At 40.0% G+C, this 21,219-nt stretch overlaps 1 protein-coding gene across 1 annotated transcript; it reads right to left on the reverse strand.

Annotated features, from left to right (window-relative positions):
• Window positions 1-1,032: 1,032 nt before the first annotated feature.
• On the reverse strand, window positions 1,033-5,401 carry GCK72_023605 (uncharacterized protein; the record flags this gene model as incomplete). The annotated part of the gene is made up of 18 exons (XM_003109431.2): window positions 1,033-1,107; window positions 1,153-1,337; window positions 1,385-1,706; window positions 1,788-2,106; window positions 2,156-2,313; window positions 2,365-2,487; window positions 2,537-3,182; window positions 3,232-3,458; window positions 3,506-3,643; window positions 3,696-3,869; window positions 3,921-4,037; window positions 4,108-4,201; window positions 4,333-4,466; window positions 4,526-4,657; window positions 4,710-4,805; window positions 4,856-5,026; window positions 5,074-5,232; window positions 5,288-5,401. 18 exons carry the CDS (start codon window positions 5,399-5,401, stop codon window positions 1,033-1,035), a joined length of 3,384 nt encoding a protein of 1,127 aa, XP_003109479.2.
• Window positions 5,402-21,219: the final 15,818 nt, after the last annotated feature.

The raw sequence follows: 21,219 nt of genomic DNA on the forward strand, positions 1-21,219 counted from the left end.
TCCATTTTATTCACAAAACTAATAATGCTTACTTCATGATTCCAATTTCCCGATTAAAAACTTATACGGTTATGTTTTGTTTTTTATTATGTTCCAATATTTTACCTCTTCTATTTGGAAGCTGTTGCTGAGCCGGTTTTCCTTTTATTTCAACGTTTTTAAACATATTTGAAATCTCGAATTCAAAATAAAGTTTTATTTTAAAATGCGATCGGAATGTGTTTTGTCAAGAATCAAAAACAATGAGATTGAATAAAAAACTAAAATAAAGTTATTAATAAAAATAAGTTAAAGGTGTTCAGAGGAAAAAAAAAACCTGGTAACTTTCTGCACATGTGTGTGCTGATAACTGAGTTTTTCGAATGAATACAATACAACTGGAACAAGAAGACACGCAACTGGGAAGACAATAGAAAGAAGATGACTTTATAGTTTAATTGTTTCAAAAGCTGTCAGCAAAGCATGTATGCGCAGGGAAACAGATATCGGGTAGTTGAGACAACTGCATGGAGATATGACGAAACAAAACATTAAAAATTTGTAGATAACAAGAAAACTAGAAATAACATTTTAAAAGCAAGCATGGTCGTATAGACTAGCACAAATGACTGGAAAGACACAAACGCGTAGAAATTGAGAAATCGGAATGAAACACAGCTCAACTAGGTGTATAGGTGGAACTCGTAGGATTTAGCTATGGAATCGTTTTTACGAGAACTTCCACTTCTCTGTAAAGTATCATTTGCACATTTGAATGGAAAGTTGAGATCAGACAATACTGCAAGACAGTTAGAGCAAATACACCAAATCATACCAGTACTGTGAATAAGTTAATGAATTATGACGGGATAAGCTGACTTTTTCAGAATATAAGAATTGAGCAACCGGAAATCACGGTTAGCAGAGCAAACTGGAAAATGTTGGGGAGATTTGAGCAAGATACGGAAAAACAGGAGAGCAAATAAAACATTGTAAGAAAAATGTCACTTCAAAACGTGTTAATTGTGATTAGAATGTCCAAAAACTGCATCCTTATGGCATTACCGGATGGGGATCCATTTGTTGACGGTGATCATTGACGAGCGCTTGGAACTTTTTATCAAGGATCTGAAAAATAACGGTACTTTCCAATGCATTCTTCTAGTTTTTTACCTGTCTATTGGCTATATCTTGAGATCCCATTTGCAGTGCGTAGGCAAATGCTGAAGAATCAAAAGTCTCATCCAGTGCAATCAAAGCACCATGAATTCCACTATCCATCAAGTTTCTTGAAAAGGCGCCCAATCCTATTTCCTCCACCCATCGCTGAACTCGTTCATTTGACCATACGAGCAAATCTATAAAATGTTTTTATGTTTTTGATTTTCTTTATCTATTCCATTACCTGTGTTGATATTGTCGCACGCCTTTCTTCTCTCCGCCAACACTTTCTTATCGTAATTGACTTTCTTCAGACACATTATTCCGTATTGGAGACTTGTGCGATGGAATGTATCAACCATACGGAGATGTGTACGCAGGTCACGTTTTGAGAGATGTTCTAACATACGCGCATCCAGAAGACATTCCATAAACGCCGATCGGTATTGCGCAAGACCGAGACTAGGCAGCCAATCGTTACCGATGTATTCGTGGTTCATATCTCCAAATGCAAGTGTCAGACGGGCAGTGCGAGGCGCAGATGGAGATGTTAGAGATACCATTTCCTGAAAAAATATTTTCGGTTGGAACTCGTGATGTAGACGAAAACAAACGGTTCTGCTTCAAATTAAAAATGGTTGATTTACCTGAATTGCTAGTCTTAATTTCAGCCTGTGGAGGGGATTTGAGATTCCAATTTCTTTCTGGATTTCCTGATCACTCAAAGCTGACATGATTGCTCCTGACTTGACATTTGCTCTGCACGCCGCCACATACCACGCGGGCATACCAACCCACAGTTCGAGCCAAGCAACTACAGTTGGTCCATTCCACAAAGCAAACGGAGTTCGTGCTTTCATTGCTTCCTCCAATAATTCGTGCTTCTTCTTTTTCCTCCTGTCATAGTCAGCTTTCTGGTTTCCTTCGGTCCCCGATTGTTCTCCATCGGAATACTCGCCATTTCTCCTGAAGAAAAGTTAATTAAGATTTCTGAGACTCTCGATATTAATGTTACTTGAATAAATCACTGGATGAATTCTTCTTCTTATTGAAAAACCTGCCAAGCGTCTTCAATCCACTTGAGCTATTCGATCTCTTTTTCTTTCCACCAAGACCATCTGTCGAGGAAGCGACTGACGATGCAGGACTCATTCGATCTCTTTCATATTGCATCTGCAAAAAGAAATACCGCTATTAATCATTTTCTTAGCATACGTCACTTACGTCGTCGAATTGGTTGTATCCTCGACGCGGCTCGTAGTCCAAATCTCGAACCATACGGTCATCAGCAAATTGAGGATTACCATAAATGTCATAACGTCGGTCACCAGACACATTTGCTGGCAGCTAAAATCATATATAATTGAATTACAACCTGTAATGGATCAAAACAAACCGTGTTGTACTTGTGCTGTCGCATGGCGTCTAATTGGGGACTTGCTCTTGGAGAACTTCTTGTGGATATTCCTTGGTCATCATAGAATTCTCGACTTGAGCGTTCTAACTGTTCTGCTACTCGCTCTGCATGATGTTTCTCTTGTTGAATCAGCCTAATTTCAGTATTGATAGCATCCAGTCGGTCTTGTAGCATCGATGCCAACATATGAGCATCCTGCCCACCGCCCATTCCTCCTTGCATTCCACCTTGCATACTGCCTTGCATTCCTGGTTGCATTCCACTTTGCATTCCCATCCCACTAGCAATCATATCATCTTGTTGATGCTGCACAGCAGTATTTGGACGTGGCAATGTAGATTGACCGACATCAACAAGCGATGGTGATGAAGAAAAAGCTTGTTGAACATTCGCCAGAACATGAGCTTGCTGTAATCGGTCCCATTCTTGCTCATTGAGTGTTTGGACTTTATTCGGGTCTTCCTGAAGTGCAGCTATCCGACCTTTGTTTGTCCTTCTCATGCCAACAGTCTGATATTGTTGATTTGGTTGTTTGTAAACTGAATAAGCAGATTGTTGCGCTATGGAAGTTGGTGGTTGAGCTTGCACAATATTTTGGGCATGGGTAAATGGAATGGCATGCATCCTGAAAACACATATTATTCACCTGTTGACAAAAAACACAAATTTCTCACCTGGATTGGAATTGAGCTGTTCTGGCATTATACAGCTGTTGCCTCAAGGCCTCGATTTCCTGCCGAAGTGACTCATTATCTCTCTGTAGTCGGTCTTTAATACGTTCTGCTTGATCGTAGATCTTCTTCGTGCCGTCAAGCTGCTGGGTTAACCGATTCTTGTCATCCAGTGCTTGCATACGTTCTTTGAGATGAAGCTGTAACCGATCGTTCGATTCCGAGAGGAGCTGAAATCAAAACAGTTTATTTTTTGATCAGGATATGCAATCCTTACTTTGTCGACAGTACTACTCAATCGTTGACTATGTTCTTCATTCATCCGTTCCCTTTGCACAGCTCTCTCTAATTCAGCTTGCAACTCTTGAATGTTTCTATCGAGCCGTTGAATACGCTCTTCAGCGGACACACTCTTCTGAAAACACAAATAACTTATTTGCATAGTCCTAACCAAAACAAAAACAAACCTGTTCAGCAGCAGTGAGTGCCTCCATCCTTTGTTGCAATTCTGCTTCAACTGACGGAAGTGACTCTGCTTTTTTGAGACTTTGCGCAAGTTGCTTCTCTGCCAATTCCAATCTTTCTTGAAGGGAATGCACCTTCTCTTCATTCAACCTGACAGCCGCATCCTTATTGGCCAACTAAAAGGAAAATTGGATTTCGATGGTAATTCCGATTTGGCGGCGACTAACCTGATGCTCCAATTTGTCATTGAGATCCCGGATACAAGTTGACTCCCTTTGTGCAGTCAGGAAACGCGACTCAAGCGTTGTTATCCGTGTCTCTTGATCGGTCCGTTGTGCGTCAAGCTAAAATGAAAAAGGGGTATACTTGAATTATATGACAGAGACACTCATCCATCATTATATAAGTACGTACCTCGCAAATTTGATTCTTCAAACGAACTATTGACTCTTGTGCGGCATGTTTCTCACGGGTATCTTCAGTTAATTGATCCTCAAGTTCGGCGTTTCTGGAGAAAATATTTCTTAGTGCTTGGGGGATTGTATGGCAATTAATCTGTCAAACACCATGTTCTACTGGTAGTTTTACAAATTCTTGTACAGTGCAAACGTTCCATTACTTGTTAAACAAGATAATTACCTTGTGGTGACCTCATTCGATTGTTTCAGAGAATTTGCCAGTTCCGTCTTCATCCTTTCCAATGCTTCTTGCATTTCAATGAGCCGATTTGCACTCTCACTGCTAATTGAACCATTTGTGCGTGCGTTGGAAGCCTGAAATACTCGAGATAACCATTTTTCAAGATGCGCTCTTTTTTTCAATGAATAATTACCATTGCTTCTTCTGCTTCTGCAGCGTAAGTGGCACAACGCGCTTTCAATGATGCATTTTCTTCTCCTTTTGTGGTCAGCTCGTCTTCAAGTGTCGCCACACGCTCCATTGCAACACGAAGACGTTCACGAACCTGAAAATGATAGAGTATTGAACAATACGTTATCTGAGCATGATGTAATTACCTTCTCATCCAACGCTTTATGGTGCTCAAACAGGCTTTTTAACGCTTTCAGAACTTCAACTTCTGACGACACTCCAGCATGATTTTGGGCCTGCCTCTGAAAAAAGGAATATTCAATACTGGAACCAAATAAATCCTTCAACTCACTTTCATGACCGTCATCCTGAGTGATCTTTCATGACGGGAAACAAGACATTCCAGATGCTCGAGTAGAAGACGTGTGTTGTTCCGTTCTGCTTTCAGTTCAACGATCTCTTCATCTTTTTCCAGTAGCTGCTCCTTGTGTTGGCATAATTCTCGCGTCAATGATTGCATTTCCTGAAATCAAAAATTGTAAAGAATTCAAGCAGAATGAGTGAATATACCTGCGGTAAATTTTGCGTATGCACTTCGAACTGTCGCTTCATGATATCTCGTTCTTTTTCCACTTCCTTTGTTCTGAGAATTGCATTTTCCAGCTGAACTTTATAAGCATCCAGTTGATCCTGTAACTTATCTCGATCTTCCAACATGTTCATCATCAACTGAAAATCAAAACACGTATATTCACAAAACACGTTTACCAAGCCACTCGAATACCTGTTCAATGTTATCTCTATCGGTGGCCTCATCCAACGGACCACCGTTGTCCACCCCATCTTCGGAGATTGTTGGCATGATGTCGCAATTTATGGTTCCATTGCTGAAGCTCATATTTCTGAAAAATGATGAATTGTGTTTCTGAAGTGCTGGAGAATTTATGTTTCTTAGTTTTTTTTCGCGCTCAAAACACATTCGAAAGTGAATAAAGAAATGTGCATAAAATTACGGAATGCTCACAAAAAAGAGAGATAGAGAGCGAAAAGCGAAAGAAAGCAAAAAATACGCGCGAGAAACAAGAAATTTGATATGACGAGACATATCTGAACGTAGTCCTCCAAATATATATAGTTATACACTTCAAAATGCACTTACCAGGGGTAGAAGTTTAATCAGGGTGCCCTAGAGAGATCAGTTATCATAACTTGCCGAGAATAAGTGACCTGAAATAAATATATTATTACTGATTGATTTTTCAACAATTAATAACAAAAAAAATCTTAAGAAAAATACTGTGAGGGAAGAAAAACTTTGCAACAAATGTAAGAAGTAAGTAAGTTTCCGTTGAAAGTGTTTTTATTTCTCTTTTCTCTCTTCTTTCCCGTTTCTCTCTTTGTGTGTGTTATAAGTAATATGACTGCAACAACCAACTCGCGAAGCAAAAGAGTTGAGAAGATGGAGAAAGAGGAAGAAAGAAAGAGAGACAATAGACATAGGCCGATAAAGAGAAAGAGCACCGAATTACACACGACGGTCAGTAGTAGTGCTCGCCCTCTTTCCCCCACCACTCTTTCGTCCTCTTCGTCTTTCGTGTCCGTTTGGACGGACGTAGCCCGAATCGATGCTAGGGCATTAGAGTATGAGTGCAAACGAAAGATGAGACTGGCCAGAGCCAGAGAACACAGGGTCACACATCTATCGGGCCGTTTGGCCGCGCGCGGGAGACCTCTGTCCGTCTCTCCGGCTGCTTCCCGCTATTTCTTTGTCAATTGGTTCCTATATGAGAGTAGAAGATAGAATGAAAAATGAAGAGTTACAGAGAAGCATGGAAAGAGGGATAGAGAGAAAGTTTGTACAGAATGAAGAGATTCAGAAAACTTGAGAAAACCGATAGGGAAATCTTTCACGAATGCTGGAAGAATTGTACGATCCTGAATAAAGAAAAATATTATTCATACTAATTTAAACTAACTTGAGTTTTGATGTTCGAATTCGCACTGGCGGCACAGTTTAAAACGCAGAGTAATTTTCTTTTCACCAATAAATTTAGAGAGTGACGGAATTCTATTTGCTTAAAACTATAATTCAAACTTTCAAGGTACACCAAGTTTTCACAAAATTCAAAGTTAGTCGTCAAATGAAATTCAATACATCTGTTAAAAATAGTTTTATTAGAGTTTTAGGTAAAGCATGAGTTTTAAACAAACTTAACTGGCTAAACTATTAGTTATATTAGTATTTTTCGGTTTTGAATTAAAAAAAAGAATTTTGATTGCGAAGTCTGGCATTAGAAATGTGGACACTTTTGACAATTATAATATAGTTCGACTAGACAACATATGTATCAAAATAAAAAATGTACATATTTTCAAATCAGTTTCGTTTCAAATTTGGCACAACAAATATTTAATAAATGGGACGATTGACGAACGTTTATTACAATTTTTCTTATTCTGCAAGTAAGTTTACAAGAAAAGAGACAACAAACTAAAAGACTATTGAATTCTGAGTTCCACTTTTTTCAGGTCTTGTTTGTTGTGAAATCTACTCTGCGAGGAAAGCTGAAAAGACAAAAAGAGGAAATACAAAAAGGCATAAATGTATAAAAATGTTGTATAAAACTTGTGACTCATCTTACGAGCGCTGGTTTTCCAAAAAACGTAAAATGACAGGACATGTCGTACAGATTGGGAAAAGAACACTAGAATAAAATAGGAACAAACGTTCAATTTGTTAGAGTGGTCATGAAATGGCCATGTTCCTTTTATTTTGTTGCCTCGCGGTTTTCTAAATGTGGTAAACGCATCAATTCTAGAATTCGCTACAATTCATAGATTGACTTCTTCAAAAAAATGTTATGGTTGTGATTTTAAGGTCAACAAAAAATTTGATAGATAAATGTTTGAATATTCCGGGAGCAAGGAATTGTTAGAGGTGTCCTGGAGTAGACACCTGCCGCAACAGATGGGTGGATATCCTGAGGTGGTTGACTAAGGGCGACCACTCTCCCGTGGCACTACGGCTGCATAAATTTAGAGTTTCCGATGACGAAAACTTTCATACATCTTGTTAGTTAAACATTTCAGTGAACGTGCTCTAATTTTGCACGGATGTGGGCACATTTTGAAAGAAGTGTGCTGGAACTAAATGGAATTCTATAGTCTTATGTATGTAGTATTAGTTGCACTTAAAAAACTATACATAGTGAACGAAATTTTGAATAATGTTCTATCAGAAATACTTCGAATTATTTGAAAGAGAAAGATAAAATTCTGTTGTGAATACTTCGTCTTTCAAAGGTAACCCAAAATTACTTAAAATAAAAAAATAAACTTGTTAGCTTCTCATATGCCTTTTTTAGCAATGCAAACGTGAAATGGTCCTGATAAAAATGAAAATGAAAAAGGAGTTGAACGAAGTTCAATTTGGCGACAAGTATGCTGGGTATTTTTCTCTTCGCATGTTAGTAAAACTGAAGAAGATGCGCGCATGCATTCGTCTGTTGAATCGGTTAACCCACACACACATCGTCGTAATTACTCAAGATGACGTTGCAAAAAGAAAGAAACAAAGTGAAAATAGTGGGACGCCACTTGTTCATGGTTCAATGTGAGTGTTTATAGCCGGGTCTTTGTGTGTGTTCAGAGATAACAAGAACATGGAAGGTAGGCTGAATGTTTGGTTTTTTGTTTTGCTTTGTGGCAAAGGAACATGGGAAAAGAGTCAAAAACATGAGGGTCGAGAGGAATCCGGAAAAGCTTTTGGAGAAGTTCAATAGCTTTTAGAGAAATTTCAATTAACTTTTGTTTCTCAGTCCACAAAAAAATAATTGAAATTTCTGATTGAGTCACAATTCAGCCTAAAATATACAATTTGAGGTCTCAGCACCAAAAGCCAAAAAATTCACTTTTTGTGTTCACAAAGTAAATACTACCAAATTGTTTGAGCAAATCATCTTTCCTTTTATTCTGTTTATTAGTTCCAACAAAAACTGGTTGAAAAGGAAATTGAAAAAGTTTAACAGTTGTTGAGGTTTTCTGAATGAACTCATAAAGAAAATGTAACGAACAACGCTGCACAATTTGAAATCAGATTACTTGGCTCCGTGGCAACAATTTAAGAGGCGTTTCATGGTCGTACCTTTGTGAATTCCTGTCATCCAGGAGCGAATACTTTTTTTTCGAATACTAATTTGGTTTGAATCAACATAATTTTTATGTCGTTTCAAAAAGCAGTTTGAATATTTCTGCAACTATCAAACATGATTCTTTCACCAAATGTCACCGAAAGAAGAGAAGTCTGATTACGTTATGGGCTCTTAACAATCACAAGCAGACAACAATAATTATATGACCTGAACCAAAAAAATACAATTCTCCGGAGTTGGGAAGCTTAAACAAGAACAAGAATGACGATCATTTTTCAAAATCACATCTTTTCAGACAATGACTTGAAAGTGTGCACTTGTAACAATCCAGTAATACCCGGAACCATTATCTTATAAAGTGTTCTTTATAATTGAGAAGTAGATTATTAAATAAATTCCAGTCTGTGTATTTGTTCCTGCTCAGACAGAGATAACCATGAGATTTAGTTTTAAGCACTATCAGAATTGTAGTTTTTGCATTACTCATCTCATTTCGCATCGCTGGACTTTTTCCGAATGTTTCATTTCAATTGAGTCGTAGCGAACACAGTCACAATCAAAACCAAAGTTATCCGGTTTTTCCTAACCAACTGACCGCGCAAAAAATGGCAACGTTGTTGTCGGCTCGACACAATCGGTCGACGCTTAAAGTTGTCAAAAAGTTTGCGGTGTCCGGTGTGTTCCGCATCGTTTACTGCATCATTCAGCAGGCGACGACGATGTTGACGTCGACGGTAGGCGGAAAAGAGAACTTCGAAGCGCAGTGAAAATGAGGAGTCCGGGGGAGACATACACACTTGCGCACACCGTGTCCAGATCATCTGCCGTATCCGCCCATCTTTGCGCGCGTCCGCTCGTTTTAGTGCATTTCAATCCGAAAAATCTGGTCACCGCTACTGGTTGCAACCTTTTCATATTCATCAACTGGATTCATAGCTTTGTGGTTTTTTTGGTCTTGGCATCTTCTCTACTATGCTTCTGAGCAGGTTAACACTCACTGAGTCTATTCTAGTGACATTTTTCATTTTGGGTAAGTCTTATTGAACTTATTCGCATATGAAGCACTTTAAAACATGATCAGAAGGCCTTTTTTCTCTGAACTTTGGCTAAAATGATACAAACGAAATTCCTTAGTTCCATGTTCAACGCTTTAAAAATCTGAATATTTAATGAATCTTTTGCGTATTCTGACATCGTTCAAGATAGTTCAAGAATAGACATAGATTTCACTCATATCTAGTATCCAGAATAAACAAACGGAATCGGATCAAGGACAACAAATACTTTCCGTTCACCACTAGGATTTTCATTTCCATATACAATTAGAGCGCAACAAAGGGTGACAAACGTTATGAATATAGTATCGAGTTCAAACAAAACCGTTACGGGGTCAAGATAACTGAAAGTGAGAGTATCGAAATCGAAAATAGTGAAGGTTACAGTTTACACAACCGAAGTGTTGGGGGATGAGCAACTACGACCAGCCGCAATCATACCATGGTCTCAATATCAGAGAAGATTAGGAAAACTCAAGGAAGGGTCTCTAGCCTATCAAGTAAGTTTATTCAATAGAATGAGAATGGCTTATTGTAAATAATTCAGAAAGAAAGTGAACCTTTCAAAACTATGGACACATCATCATCAAGTACATCCAACTCATTTTTCGGTAGTTACGAAAAAGAAGATCTGTCACTGAAGCAGCTGCCGCGTTTTGATGAAAATGAACCGAGGTAATTACGGAAGTACATAAAAGCAGCAGGGCGAGCTGCGCTTTCCTCTTTTCTCTCGACTTGTCGCGAACATTTCGTTTTTCAATCGCCGAAATCCTAATTTATGGGCGTTTTAGCAGCAGCCATGCGGGCACAAAATCTCGTTCGCAATATGGGAACGTCATTCGACCTCAGCTTCGTGGAAGACTGCCGACTGATCCATCGGACTTCATGAAAATTCCAAAAACTAATCAAGTGGAGTTCTTGATGCAAAGAGGTTTACAAATTCGACAAAAAGACAGAAAAAACCTACAAGATTTTTCAGAACTAGAAAGAGAGCCTTTAGTGCCTCCTGAGAGACCGCATATTCCAACGAAAGCAAGTCTTCCTTCTCGAATTCCATTGAAAATGGAACAGACACCAACACATAAAGAAATGAATAAAATACCAGTGAGTTTTCTTGTTAGCCACTAATCTCTTATTCCAAATTGTTAATCCTATCCGTTTTCTATTCAAAGTCAAATTTCGCAACATTTAGTCTCTTGCAATTCCAAACGGAGTACCTATGACGGCTGGTAGTTGGGAAACCGGCCAACCACATTATACAGGAGAACGTAAGCTTCACGCCGCCAATACATTTGCCGGATCTCCATCGTTTCCATATGCAAATAATGTAAGCTGGGTGATCTTTTGAAATGTTGAAGTCACACAATGGTTTCAGTTGATTGGAAATGAACTTCCTACTGCCCCTATCTATCAGAAAGTGGCAGATTCTAATATCGTCAGCTCAATATTCTCTCAGAGTCAAGCCAGGCCGGGTGCCATTCCAACAATGGTTCAAACCTCTCAACCACAGGCTTATCTTGAAAAGTTCTTAGCGAACGAAGCCTCACTAGACCAGTTCTCAAAGCTTGCCAAAAATTTATTGGGAGTTGGGAACAGTGGAACAGGAGAAGTAAGCTATAGTACGATGATCTCGATTAATTCTTTAATTGTGTCTAGACCAGTAGTGGAAGCGGTGGTTTACTGGAGACAATGACGTCAGTTTTAAGCGGAGGAAACCGAAACTTACCGACTAGTTCTGCTGCGCACGATGACTTATCCCAGTATACACCATCATCAGCAGGCAGACCACAGACTTCAGTTTTCCAGAAGTTGTTGAGTCAGGGTAAATATTGCAGCAAAAACACAAACTAGATTCAAATTCACTCAATTTTGCAGCTACGGATGCATTGAAAGATTCTTGGAACAAAAAAGCAGATAATATGGATAAGACTGATTTCGATGCTATCGCAAAGAAAACTGATCTCTTCGCTCTCCCCACACCTGAACCACCCAAAAAAGAAAAACTAAGCAAGGATAAGGAGAACTCAATCAAGGTGAAAAAACATTCTCAAATATGAATTTGCATTCCATTTTCAGCTGCTGGAGAGTATGCCAGCTGAGCAACGAAAAATGCTTGAGGCAGCAATAATGTCCGGAGAGATTGATGCAGATTCACCTGCTATCAAGTAAAACTTCATTTTTATTTTTCTTGTAACCCAGTTGTATTCAGAACACTAGTGAAGAATGACGTGACAGAAGAATCAAAGAAAGAGAAAGAAAACCGACTTATTGAATGGATCCGTGCAAACCGTCCCTCAAAAACGCCTGAAAACACGATACCCAAAAATGTTCCCTACTATGGAAAGTACTTGGGAAGCTTGGCTGAAACGGTGAGTGAAAACAACGAACAAAGCGGGTATTTTTGGCGGAATAGGACCAGTTCTTGTTATTTTTACAGCCGACCACCAAAAAACAAAAAAGTCCAGCAGGTGCGTTGTGGCTAGTTGACGAGAAAAGAATTATTGTGACAAGATTCGTTTTCGAGTCGGGATCATTATTAAATGGTAAATAACATACAACTTTTTAGAGACACATATAGTTTTTATTCAGAAAATGTTACTTTTTGGCTTGGACCAAAAACACCTACCGGAAACTTTGTTGAAGATTTTATGCCGTCGGAGAATGGATTCTATGTCAGACCAAAGCCAATTGAAATGTCCGCATTTGCAACACGAGAGCTGCCTGTTAGTATTGTGATACACATTTTGTTTCTCATAGACATATAATTTCAGCCAATTGAGGCGAAACCAAGACCCAATGTGTCTGCTGTGAAATTATTCGAAGGAATTCCTCCGATTATTGCAAACGTCACAAGACTAAAACGTGATACCAACTCAACAAGCGGGGATGTCACTGCTAAGCCGATTGAGCTTTTTGTCGAAGTAGGAAACAATGTTGTTGATGTTTCTATAAACATAAAATTGATTTAGGGAGGTATTATGAAAGTTCGACCAGGAAGTGGTATTGTCAAATTGGAGACTCAATCAGAAACAGTTACAAGTATTCCCGATGGATTCAGACTGAAGCAACCCGAATTTGATCCTGTAGACGAGACGGTAATATTTGAAATACAAGTTTCATACGTTATTCAATATTCAGGCCCCTCAGCCTCTTCAATGGTTTGAAGGATTCCAACCACTAATGTTAACACTTCCCTCTCCAAAAGTGTTCAGCGATATTCACTGGGTTTCCCTCAGAGACCACAAGCGTAAAGTGAGTTCTGATGCTTCACTTTTATTTTTGTATCGTGCCTGAACACAATTTTTTAGACAAACGTCGCTTCTGTTATTCTCCCGAATGGGCCACTTGTCCAAATCCCAAAAGTAATAAGATTGAGGTCATTGTCGCCTAATAGTCTGGCGTTCAACATTAGCTCAGGACCGATTGAGGTACAGTTAAGCGAGGAATGTACGACGTCTAAGAATGTTTTCAGGTACTCGATGTCAAGACTATCAGAATCAACAATTTCTCATTCCAACATGACGATGACTCTGTATGGTTGATGGTTGGAAGTGAACTGTTCCCCAATCTTGGCGGAAAAATTGTTCCATTATTTGAAGAGTATGTGTAACCATTCACGAGCAGTATTCCCAATATTATTTTCAGAGGAAACAGAACATTTGATTGTCAAGCACTTCGAAGTTACCACAGCGAGACCCTTGTCTTCCGATTACCCGGAGAGCTAACCTGGAAAGATGTCTTCTGGTTTTCATGTATGTTTTAGTACGGATGTCATCCATCTCAAAAATTTGTATACTCATAAAATGCACATCCACCACATCTCTCTTCTTTCTTTTTGTCTATTTTTCTGTCAGATCCTTTCTCAAAATTCAGAATGTTAATGCTAAACTGACGAAACGTCATCATGTGAGAAAATTGACATGTTGAACTACTACTTTGTCAGTTTTAATCATACCCTTAGGCACTAGACAGAGTGCAATAACATAGATCGCACAAAATGGATTTTATAGTTTGAACAGTCCAATTGAAGTAGCTACAGTACAAAACGGAGCTCATAATGAAAGCATTTGGTTCACTATCAGAGCTGAATCACTCAGTATAATGTATAAAAGTTCAAGACTTCATTGCACTTTTTTCAGTCTTCTCGATGAAACGTCTGGTCTCATACTCCGAAATATATCTTCCAATAAGCGAAATGCACTTACTTCCGGATTTGTCCTCGATTGCTGTGAGTTTGAAAGTGCATTCCAAAAGTGCATATGAAATAGTCATCAAAGACTTGTTACTACAAAAACCGTCTGTTCTAACCACAATCTTATGTTCTATTGATAGAAAACGTGTACCAACTTCTCTCTATCAAAAAAAAACAGTTAGAAAAATAGGGTTTGGGAAAATAATCTGCTCATTTTTGAACAAACACTAGCCGCCCATGAGATGATCTCTATAAAACCGCTTGTAATCTTTTTTCAACCCTTCAACAAATCAAAAAATCGTTCATTTCCTTTTAACAACTCATTTTACAATCAAATTACGAGTTCTATGGGCCAATTCCAATTTCTTGAAAAAGGATTTATGGGATTTCTGAGAACGATTTTATTTTCTTTCCGCTCATAAAATAAACTAAAATTACCCAAAGATTACTATTTCTTTTATGACTTTTGGCGGTTCAACCCAATAAAGAAAATGGATGAAAATGGAAAACCTTTTTTCAGACCCCAACGTGCAAGTATACTCCAACACTATGACGTCGAAAGTGAGAAAACGATGCAAAAACAGATATAGGAATTCATGATACAATCTCATTAATTTATATCCAATACGAGTGCTGTTTGTCGGCTCTTCATCAATTTTTCATTTCAAGTGATCCAAGAAACCCATATATTTGTTTTGTTGAAACAAGAACCCAAACTGACATTTAATAAATGTCAAGTGAGGTTTCGAATTCTGACAAAAATACTTCAATACGTCTGTAATTTATTCAAGAAAAAGCAAAAGAATAACCATCCCAAAACTGAACTTTTTACGATCTCATGTCTGCATACTTTCCTTTATAATAAACTATTCATTCATACCTTTATACAGTGTGGGAAAGTAAAAGACAAATTTTTTTCTAAAAAAAGGTTTCATGTGCCAAAATTCGCATGTTTCCTTATCAAAAGTTCGGATCTTCAATGGCAAAGTGACCAGTCATTTTTCCATCGCAACATCAACTCAGTGTAAACACCAGCACGGCAATTTGCGGACATCAAGCACATAAATAAGAGGTTGTTAGTCCTATTTTTAGTAAATGTGATAATTGAAAGTGGAACTGAATGAAATTTGACACCTCAACATTGTCTTATGATCAGGAAGATACCAATCTGAACAAAAAATATGGGTACAAGTTGCTTTGCGCTATGAAACCTCTGAAATTGCACTTTGAACCTTCGAAAATTTTATTTATTATTCATCTGCTATGAGTCAGAGCACGATTGGTAGATTTCGGTACAATCAGCGGGTAAACAATTGCATCCAGAACATTTTAGGGAATCAATGATCATGCAGCGGTCAGAGGGACCGCCCATTTTTTTTTCTGAGTATTGTTTAAAATGTTGAATTTGTTGGTATAAAATAGTGAGAACGTTGCGTTCATATCAACAATCATATTTTCAGTCCCACTCTCCGTCTACTAGATACATTAGTTTTGAAGCCATTTCTTTATTACTATCACTCCGCCCTTCGACATTAGTTGTCAATATGAAATTGCACCAAAATCGTTAGAACAAATAATGATACACCTTCCTTTGCGCCATTATTTGCAGTTATGTTAGGATGACACCACATGGGGCGATGAATTGGTGGTACCCTTTTAGGCGCATTTGTGTGAGACAATCACCATTCTGTTGGGATTGTAAAAAGAGCTCTTTCAAATCTCATCCTTTTTTGGTTGAACCTTCAAAGGACAGATTCGCGTCGTTTCAGTTCGTTTTTTAATGGCATGCAGCTGCTCAAACTTGTTTTTTAAACAGTCTGCACTTGTTCGACCAGTTCGGCAGCTGCAGCTCAAAAAAGTGTAGGTCAGAAGAGGACAGACCACCAGATGTCCTACAGTTGTGTTGCAGCTGCCCTTCGTGCGAAGTACGCCGCAATGGTAATAAAAGCTTTGCGTTGCAACTTGGCTCATTCTGCTTGTAAATTGTGTCCGTTATTTCTCCGGACATTGCCGCATTATAAGCTTAGTATGTCAATCTGTCATCTTCAGGATGTCTGATCCAAAGTATTTTCCCATTTTGTACCTTGTTATACAACATTCCAAAATGTCGGGCTTGCTTCTCGCCGTATGTTCCCAGTTATATTTTATAATCGCATTTTTCGATCACCATGAGTGATGATGTCACAGGTATGGCAGGTGTTTCAGTGCCATGTAAACGTTCAACAGACAGCAGATGGGCTTAGAAACGCTTCAGCCAAAGAAGACGGAATGAAGATTAATAACCCAAATGAGATGTTCTTTAATGGATTGGCATTCTAATGAACTTTACTCCTGAGAAATCTGAAAAAAGCAATAGTCTCATATTCACAAATCCCAGCACTTTTTTCTCCACAAATCCCAACAATTAGTTCTCTGTAAGGTGGCGAGAGGACGTTTTGTCAACGGCCTGCTCAATCTTCTTCCTTTCTCCATCAATTTTCGCTGTTTCTTTTCTTCCACGCTTTTTTCTCTACTCTCGATTTCCTTACAGCATGCTCTAAGTTTTTTAGACACGCCGCGCAACCGCATCGCGCGTTTGACCATCCGGCGCGCGCTAGGAATTGAATTTAGGAAAAGAGAGGAGGCAAAGGAGGGGGAAGACCGACTCGCCTCACCATTCATTCAGTGTGCAGGGCAGCGGTCGCCCTCTCCTCTTTTTCCTCCTCTCTTTCTTTTTCTGCCCTCCTCCCTTTTTTGCGTGTGGGGCCACCATCGACAGCATTGCTATGTGAGCGAGAGTGTCCGTGAGCGAATGAGCGGCTTGAGTGCAACGGCCAATAGCGTGTTGAGTCGGTGTGTGCGCGCGCGCGTGTGTGTGCCTCCTCTGCCAACGATGGAAGAGGGAATGAGCGAGCGTGAGGGGCCGGCCAACGTTGCGGGCCAAGCCCCTCCCACTCTTTCTCTCTTTCTGTCTTTTTGTCCCTCACAAGCCCCCCTTTTACTCCCTTCACGTCCGCCATTCATTTCTCCTTCTTCTCTTCCGTGCTAGGCACTCGCAAACCTGCCCCCTCCACTCTCTGCCGTGGCAAAGAGGCCGGTCATCGCGTTGTCTCTCGTTTCTTTTCCCTCTCCGCGGTGCCCTATGCTATTTCGCCGCACTCTCTCACCGCCTGCGTATCGCCCATTATTGATTCGACCCTCCCGTCTAAGACGCCTCATTTCTGTTTGAACTTGGGTACTGGCCCGCCTCTTTTCCTCTCGCGTTCTCTGTCTATGAGATACGTCATCCAGTTTCGGTGGAGCGCAGTTGCCAAGAAAAGATTTGGGATAGTGGATCATATGGGAATTGTTCAAAGATCGGGGAAAATGACCCCTGACCTGGAGGTCAATGGCCCAGAAAGGGAAAAACAACATGTTATCAGCGCTTAACTCTAACTGTCTCGTCTCTCTCGTTTTGATACTCTCTCGCTCGCCTGTTTTTGTTGTTGCTTCGCTTTTTCCGATTTCTCCGCCGTTCAAACACACAAACAACGTTCTTGTTTTCAGATGGACGACTTCAGTTCGAAAGCGTCCGGCAGTTTGGCCCGTATTGGTGGAGACTATGCGTTGAGTTCAGAAGATTCCGATCAGGACGATGAGGAGTCACCAGTTGCACCAGAACCAAAACTCACAGAAAACGTCGAATCGAGTGATGTCGCAGTTCCGGAAGGATTTCCAGCTGAAGGCAATGTGCAGACTAGTCCGATTTTGTGTCCAGAGTCTCTGTCTGCAGCAGTTGGAGAGATGAAGGAGCCGGATGAGCAAGAAGTGAAGCCCGTTAAGTCAGCAATCGAATCAGAGGAAGCAATTAATGATTCCGATGAATTGAAAACAGAATCCGAAGAGTTGAAATCTGACAACAACGTTGCTGAGGAGATCGAGAAAGTCGACGACGAAGCGATGGAAACAGAAGATGAACCAGGTGCGGTAACTGCAAAATCTTCAGATGCTGAATCAAACAGTGACGATGGCTACGGAAAAAAGACCAGCAGTAACAGCTCGAGCAGCTCAAAAAGCAGCAAAAGCAATACGCCAAGCCCTGAACCTTCGTTTGATGTTTCGGTCATGAATTCTAGTATTCCAAATCTTGGAAACATCTCTCCAGAACCTAACACTTCTACTACCCCAATTGAGGTGGAGAGTCAAATGACTATCAATCGTTCGAATAGCACATCTCCAAAGGCACGATCAGAAAGCCCAGAACAGCCACGGACCCCAGGAGGACGGGACTTCAGTCCAACTCTTGACATCCCGATGACTCCAGAGAACATGGATAGTCCGATTCCAAGTACTTCGGAGGATCAAAATCCAAAAACACCGGAGAGCTATCACAGTATGGAAGCCGAAGAGCCAAAAACTCCTGCTCCACAGTCATCAAAAGAATCTTCAGAAGTACCGGATATCGTGAAGGATGAGCCCGAAGAAATGGATACAACTGAACAAGACAAAGCTGAATCCGAAGAACCAAGAGTGGAAGATGCTGATGATGAGAATGTTAAAAAGGAGGAAGATAGCAGTGATTCGGATTCTGATGACAGCGATGAGGATCCGGTTGAGAAGCCACATCCGGCTAAGAGACCTTTGCCAACGGAGAATCCATGGGAGTCCCCACGTCAGGTTTGTTACTCGATTAAGATAACAATTCTCAACAAATGTTTTCTCACAGGCGCCCATCAATGGAATCGTTCAACCACGTACTGAGCCTCCACCTGGAAAACCAACTCGTCACACCAACCGTCTCGACTACATCCTGTTCACTGTTGTTAAGGATGCTCTCAAGCACAAACACTCGTGGCCGTTCCAGGCTCCAGTTGACGCTAAGAGTCTCCAAATCCCGGAGTACCACAATACAATTGCCAGACCAATGGATCTTCGCACTATTGAGAAGCGCCTTCGGAACACCTACTACTATTGCGCCGACGACGCCATCAGGGTATGTAAAACGGGGAGAATATGGTGGTGGTAGTGAGCGTCCCCGTGTCTTGAAATTTTTCGTTTCTGACTATCGTTTGTCGGATGAAACTGGTGCGTGAGAGAATGATAACAATCGTGATGAAGTTAATACTGGCGATGTGTAATTGGTTAGATATATAGATATTAGAAATAGTGGTTAAGATTTTGAGCAAGAGCAAGTGAAACGCAAAAAAAAGCGAGAAATCGAATTATTTCTTTGTGAATGCACGTTTTAGAGTTTCACAGAATTTCATTAGCCTGATGAGTATCTCGCGTGACTTTTTATGACTCTGGCTTCTCATTTTGAATGCGTAACAGGTTTTTCTCGTTTCCGTTATGTCATGCTAAGAAGATTTCTGTCATACTATCTCAATAAGCTCTATTTTTATTTATTAAATTAGATTGAATCGAAATACTGTGTTTTTTGCGGACCTCTAGTTATTTTTCCACAGCTTTACTTGTTCTGTCAAGATAGTTTCAACTCTGTCAGTTATTTTCTCAGATTAGTTCCTTTCGGCGAGTTTCAGCTTTACGCTACTTCTATCTGCGCCTTTTCACATCTACTTCTATTGCATCTCTTTCCTTTTCTTGTCAGTGTTTTATCGTCTGCACTAGTTCTACTCACGGAGGCAATAGATTGTAATGTTTTAACAATAGAATGGTAGCAACAATCACGAGTACGGTATCACGACAATATATTACGATGAGTAAGCTTCATGAGCTGTTCAACTGAAAAAAGAGTGAGAGACTGTCATGTTGTTTGGGTCCGAGAGAAATGAGACAAAAAACAAAAACTAAAAACGAATCCTGATTAACAAAGAACTCCAGAGTTTTGGTTATTTGTCATCAGCATCATAGTCAAACAGGTTGCGTGTAACAATCAAGAAACTTCAACTCTTTTGCCTTTGGTTCCAGATTTCGAAAACTCACAACATTTTCGAAATTATCATAAACCTCCCTTTTGTTGCATGATTCTTTTGTATTGCTTTTTGTCTCTCTCTTTCCTTCATCACACTGAAAACGAAAAATGTGCATGACTCACTCACGGACAGTCTTTTTTTCAATATTTCGCAATAAAATTGTTTATCTCTCGCACATTTCTTTCTCTCACTCTTTTTGAAGTCATAAACTACAAAACATGTTTGCATCCAACCCTCACGAGGTGTCGTTACTACCGTATTTCATCCGAAATTCGCAAATGTGTCGTCGTTTCTGACATGATTGTAGCTAATAGTCCAATTTCTCCGTCGAGCAATTGTCTTGTCCGTACCATATTGAGAATTTTCTTACTCTCTCACTCACCATCGTCCATAATCATTCCCCTCACGAAAAAAATTCACAAATAATTCAAAGGCAAAAGAGTTGTGTGGTTTCAGGACATCAAGCAGATGTTCAGCAACTGTTACATGTTCAATCCACCTGAATATGATGTGTACAAAATGGCCAAAACTTTGGATGCTCAAATGACTGGCCAACTGGCAAACCTAACGTTCCCTGTAAGTTTAGCTAATTTCATTGGGCATCATTTCAGGACCTGAAAACGCTGTTTGAAAACTGCAAGCAGTTCAACGATCGCAACGACGACATTTATATCATGTGTGAAAATGTGGAGGGCGTTGTGCAAAGAGGGTTGGAGTGGCTGCCACAGGAGGTTCATTATCATTTATGCTAATGAAGACACACAGACTTTTCTTCTCCATCTCATTATTTTTTCGAATATCCTATTTCAACATATATCGTTTTCAGGAGAAACCACAAGAGCTTCCGGAACATCAGCGCCATGCAATTTTCTCCGCTCCCGATGCTACTGGCAAGACACCAAAAGCGGCAAAAACACGAGGCAGAAAGAGTCTTCGAGGACGGAGAAAAGTCGGCGTCCCCCGTGCTTCTACTGCTTCGTTCAAAGAGGAGTCAATGGATGAACAAGATGAAGCAGAAGTGAAAGAAGAGGCCGTCCCAGTAGAAGAAGAAGTTGAAGAGGCTGCTCCTGAGAAGACTCCAAAAAGCCGTTCAGTGTCTCTTCAACCAGAAATTGAAGAGGTCAAACCATCCAGTTCTCAGCCACCAGCAAAGAAACGGAAAGTTGAAAATGGGACAGTTCCGGTTGAAGATGCAACTCCTGCTCCACCACCAGCAGTACCAGAGGTTGAAGCACCCCCAAAAGTTCCTCGCCTCAAGAACCCTAACTCCATGATTGACTGGAAGCACCTCCCTCCACGTTGGATTGGAAAACAATCGGAATGGCAGAAATTCTGCGTTAAACTTCTCAATGAGATGCATAGCGTGAAGAACAAGAGTTTCGCTCAAGTCTTCTACGTTCCTGTCGATCCAGTCAAGCTAAAAATCG

This window comes from Caenorhabditis remanei, chromosome X (assembly GCF_010183535.1).
Source record: "Caenorhabditis remanei strain PX506 chromosome X, whole genome shotgun sequence".
Taxonomy (NCBI): Eukaryota; Metazoa; Nematoda; class Chromadorea; order Rhabditida; family Rhabditidae; genus Caenorhabditis; species Caenorhabditis remanei.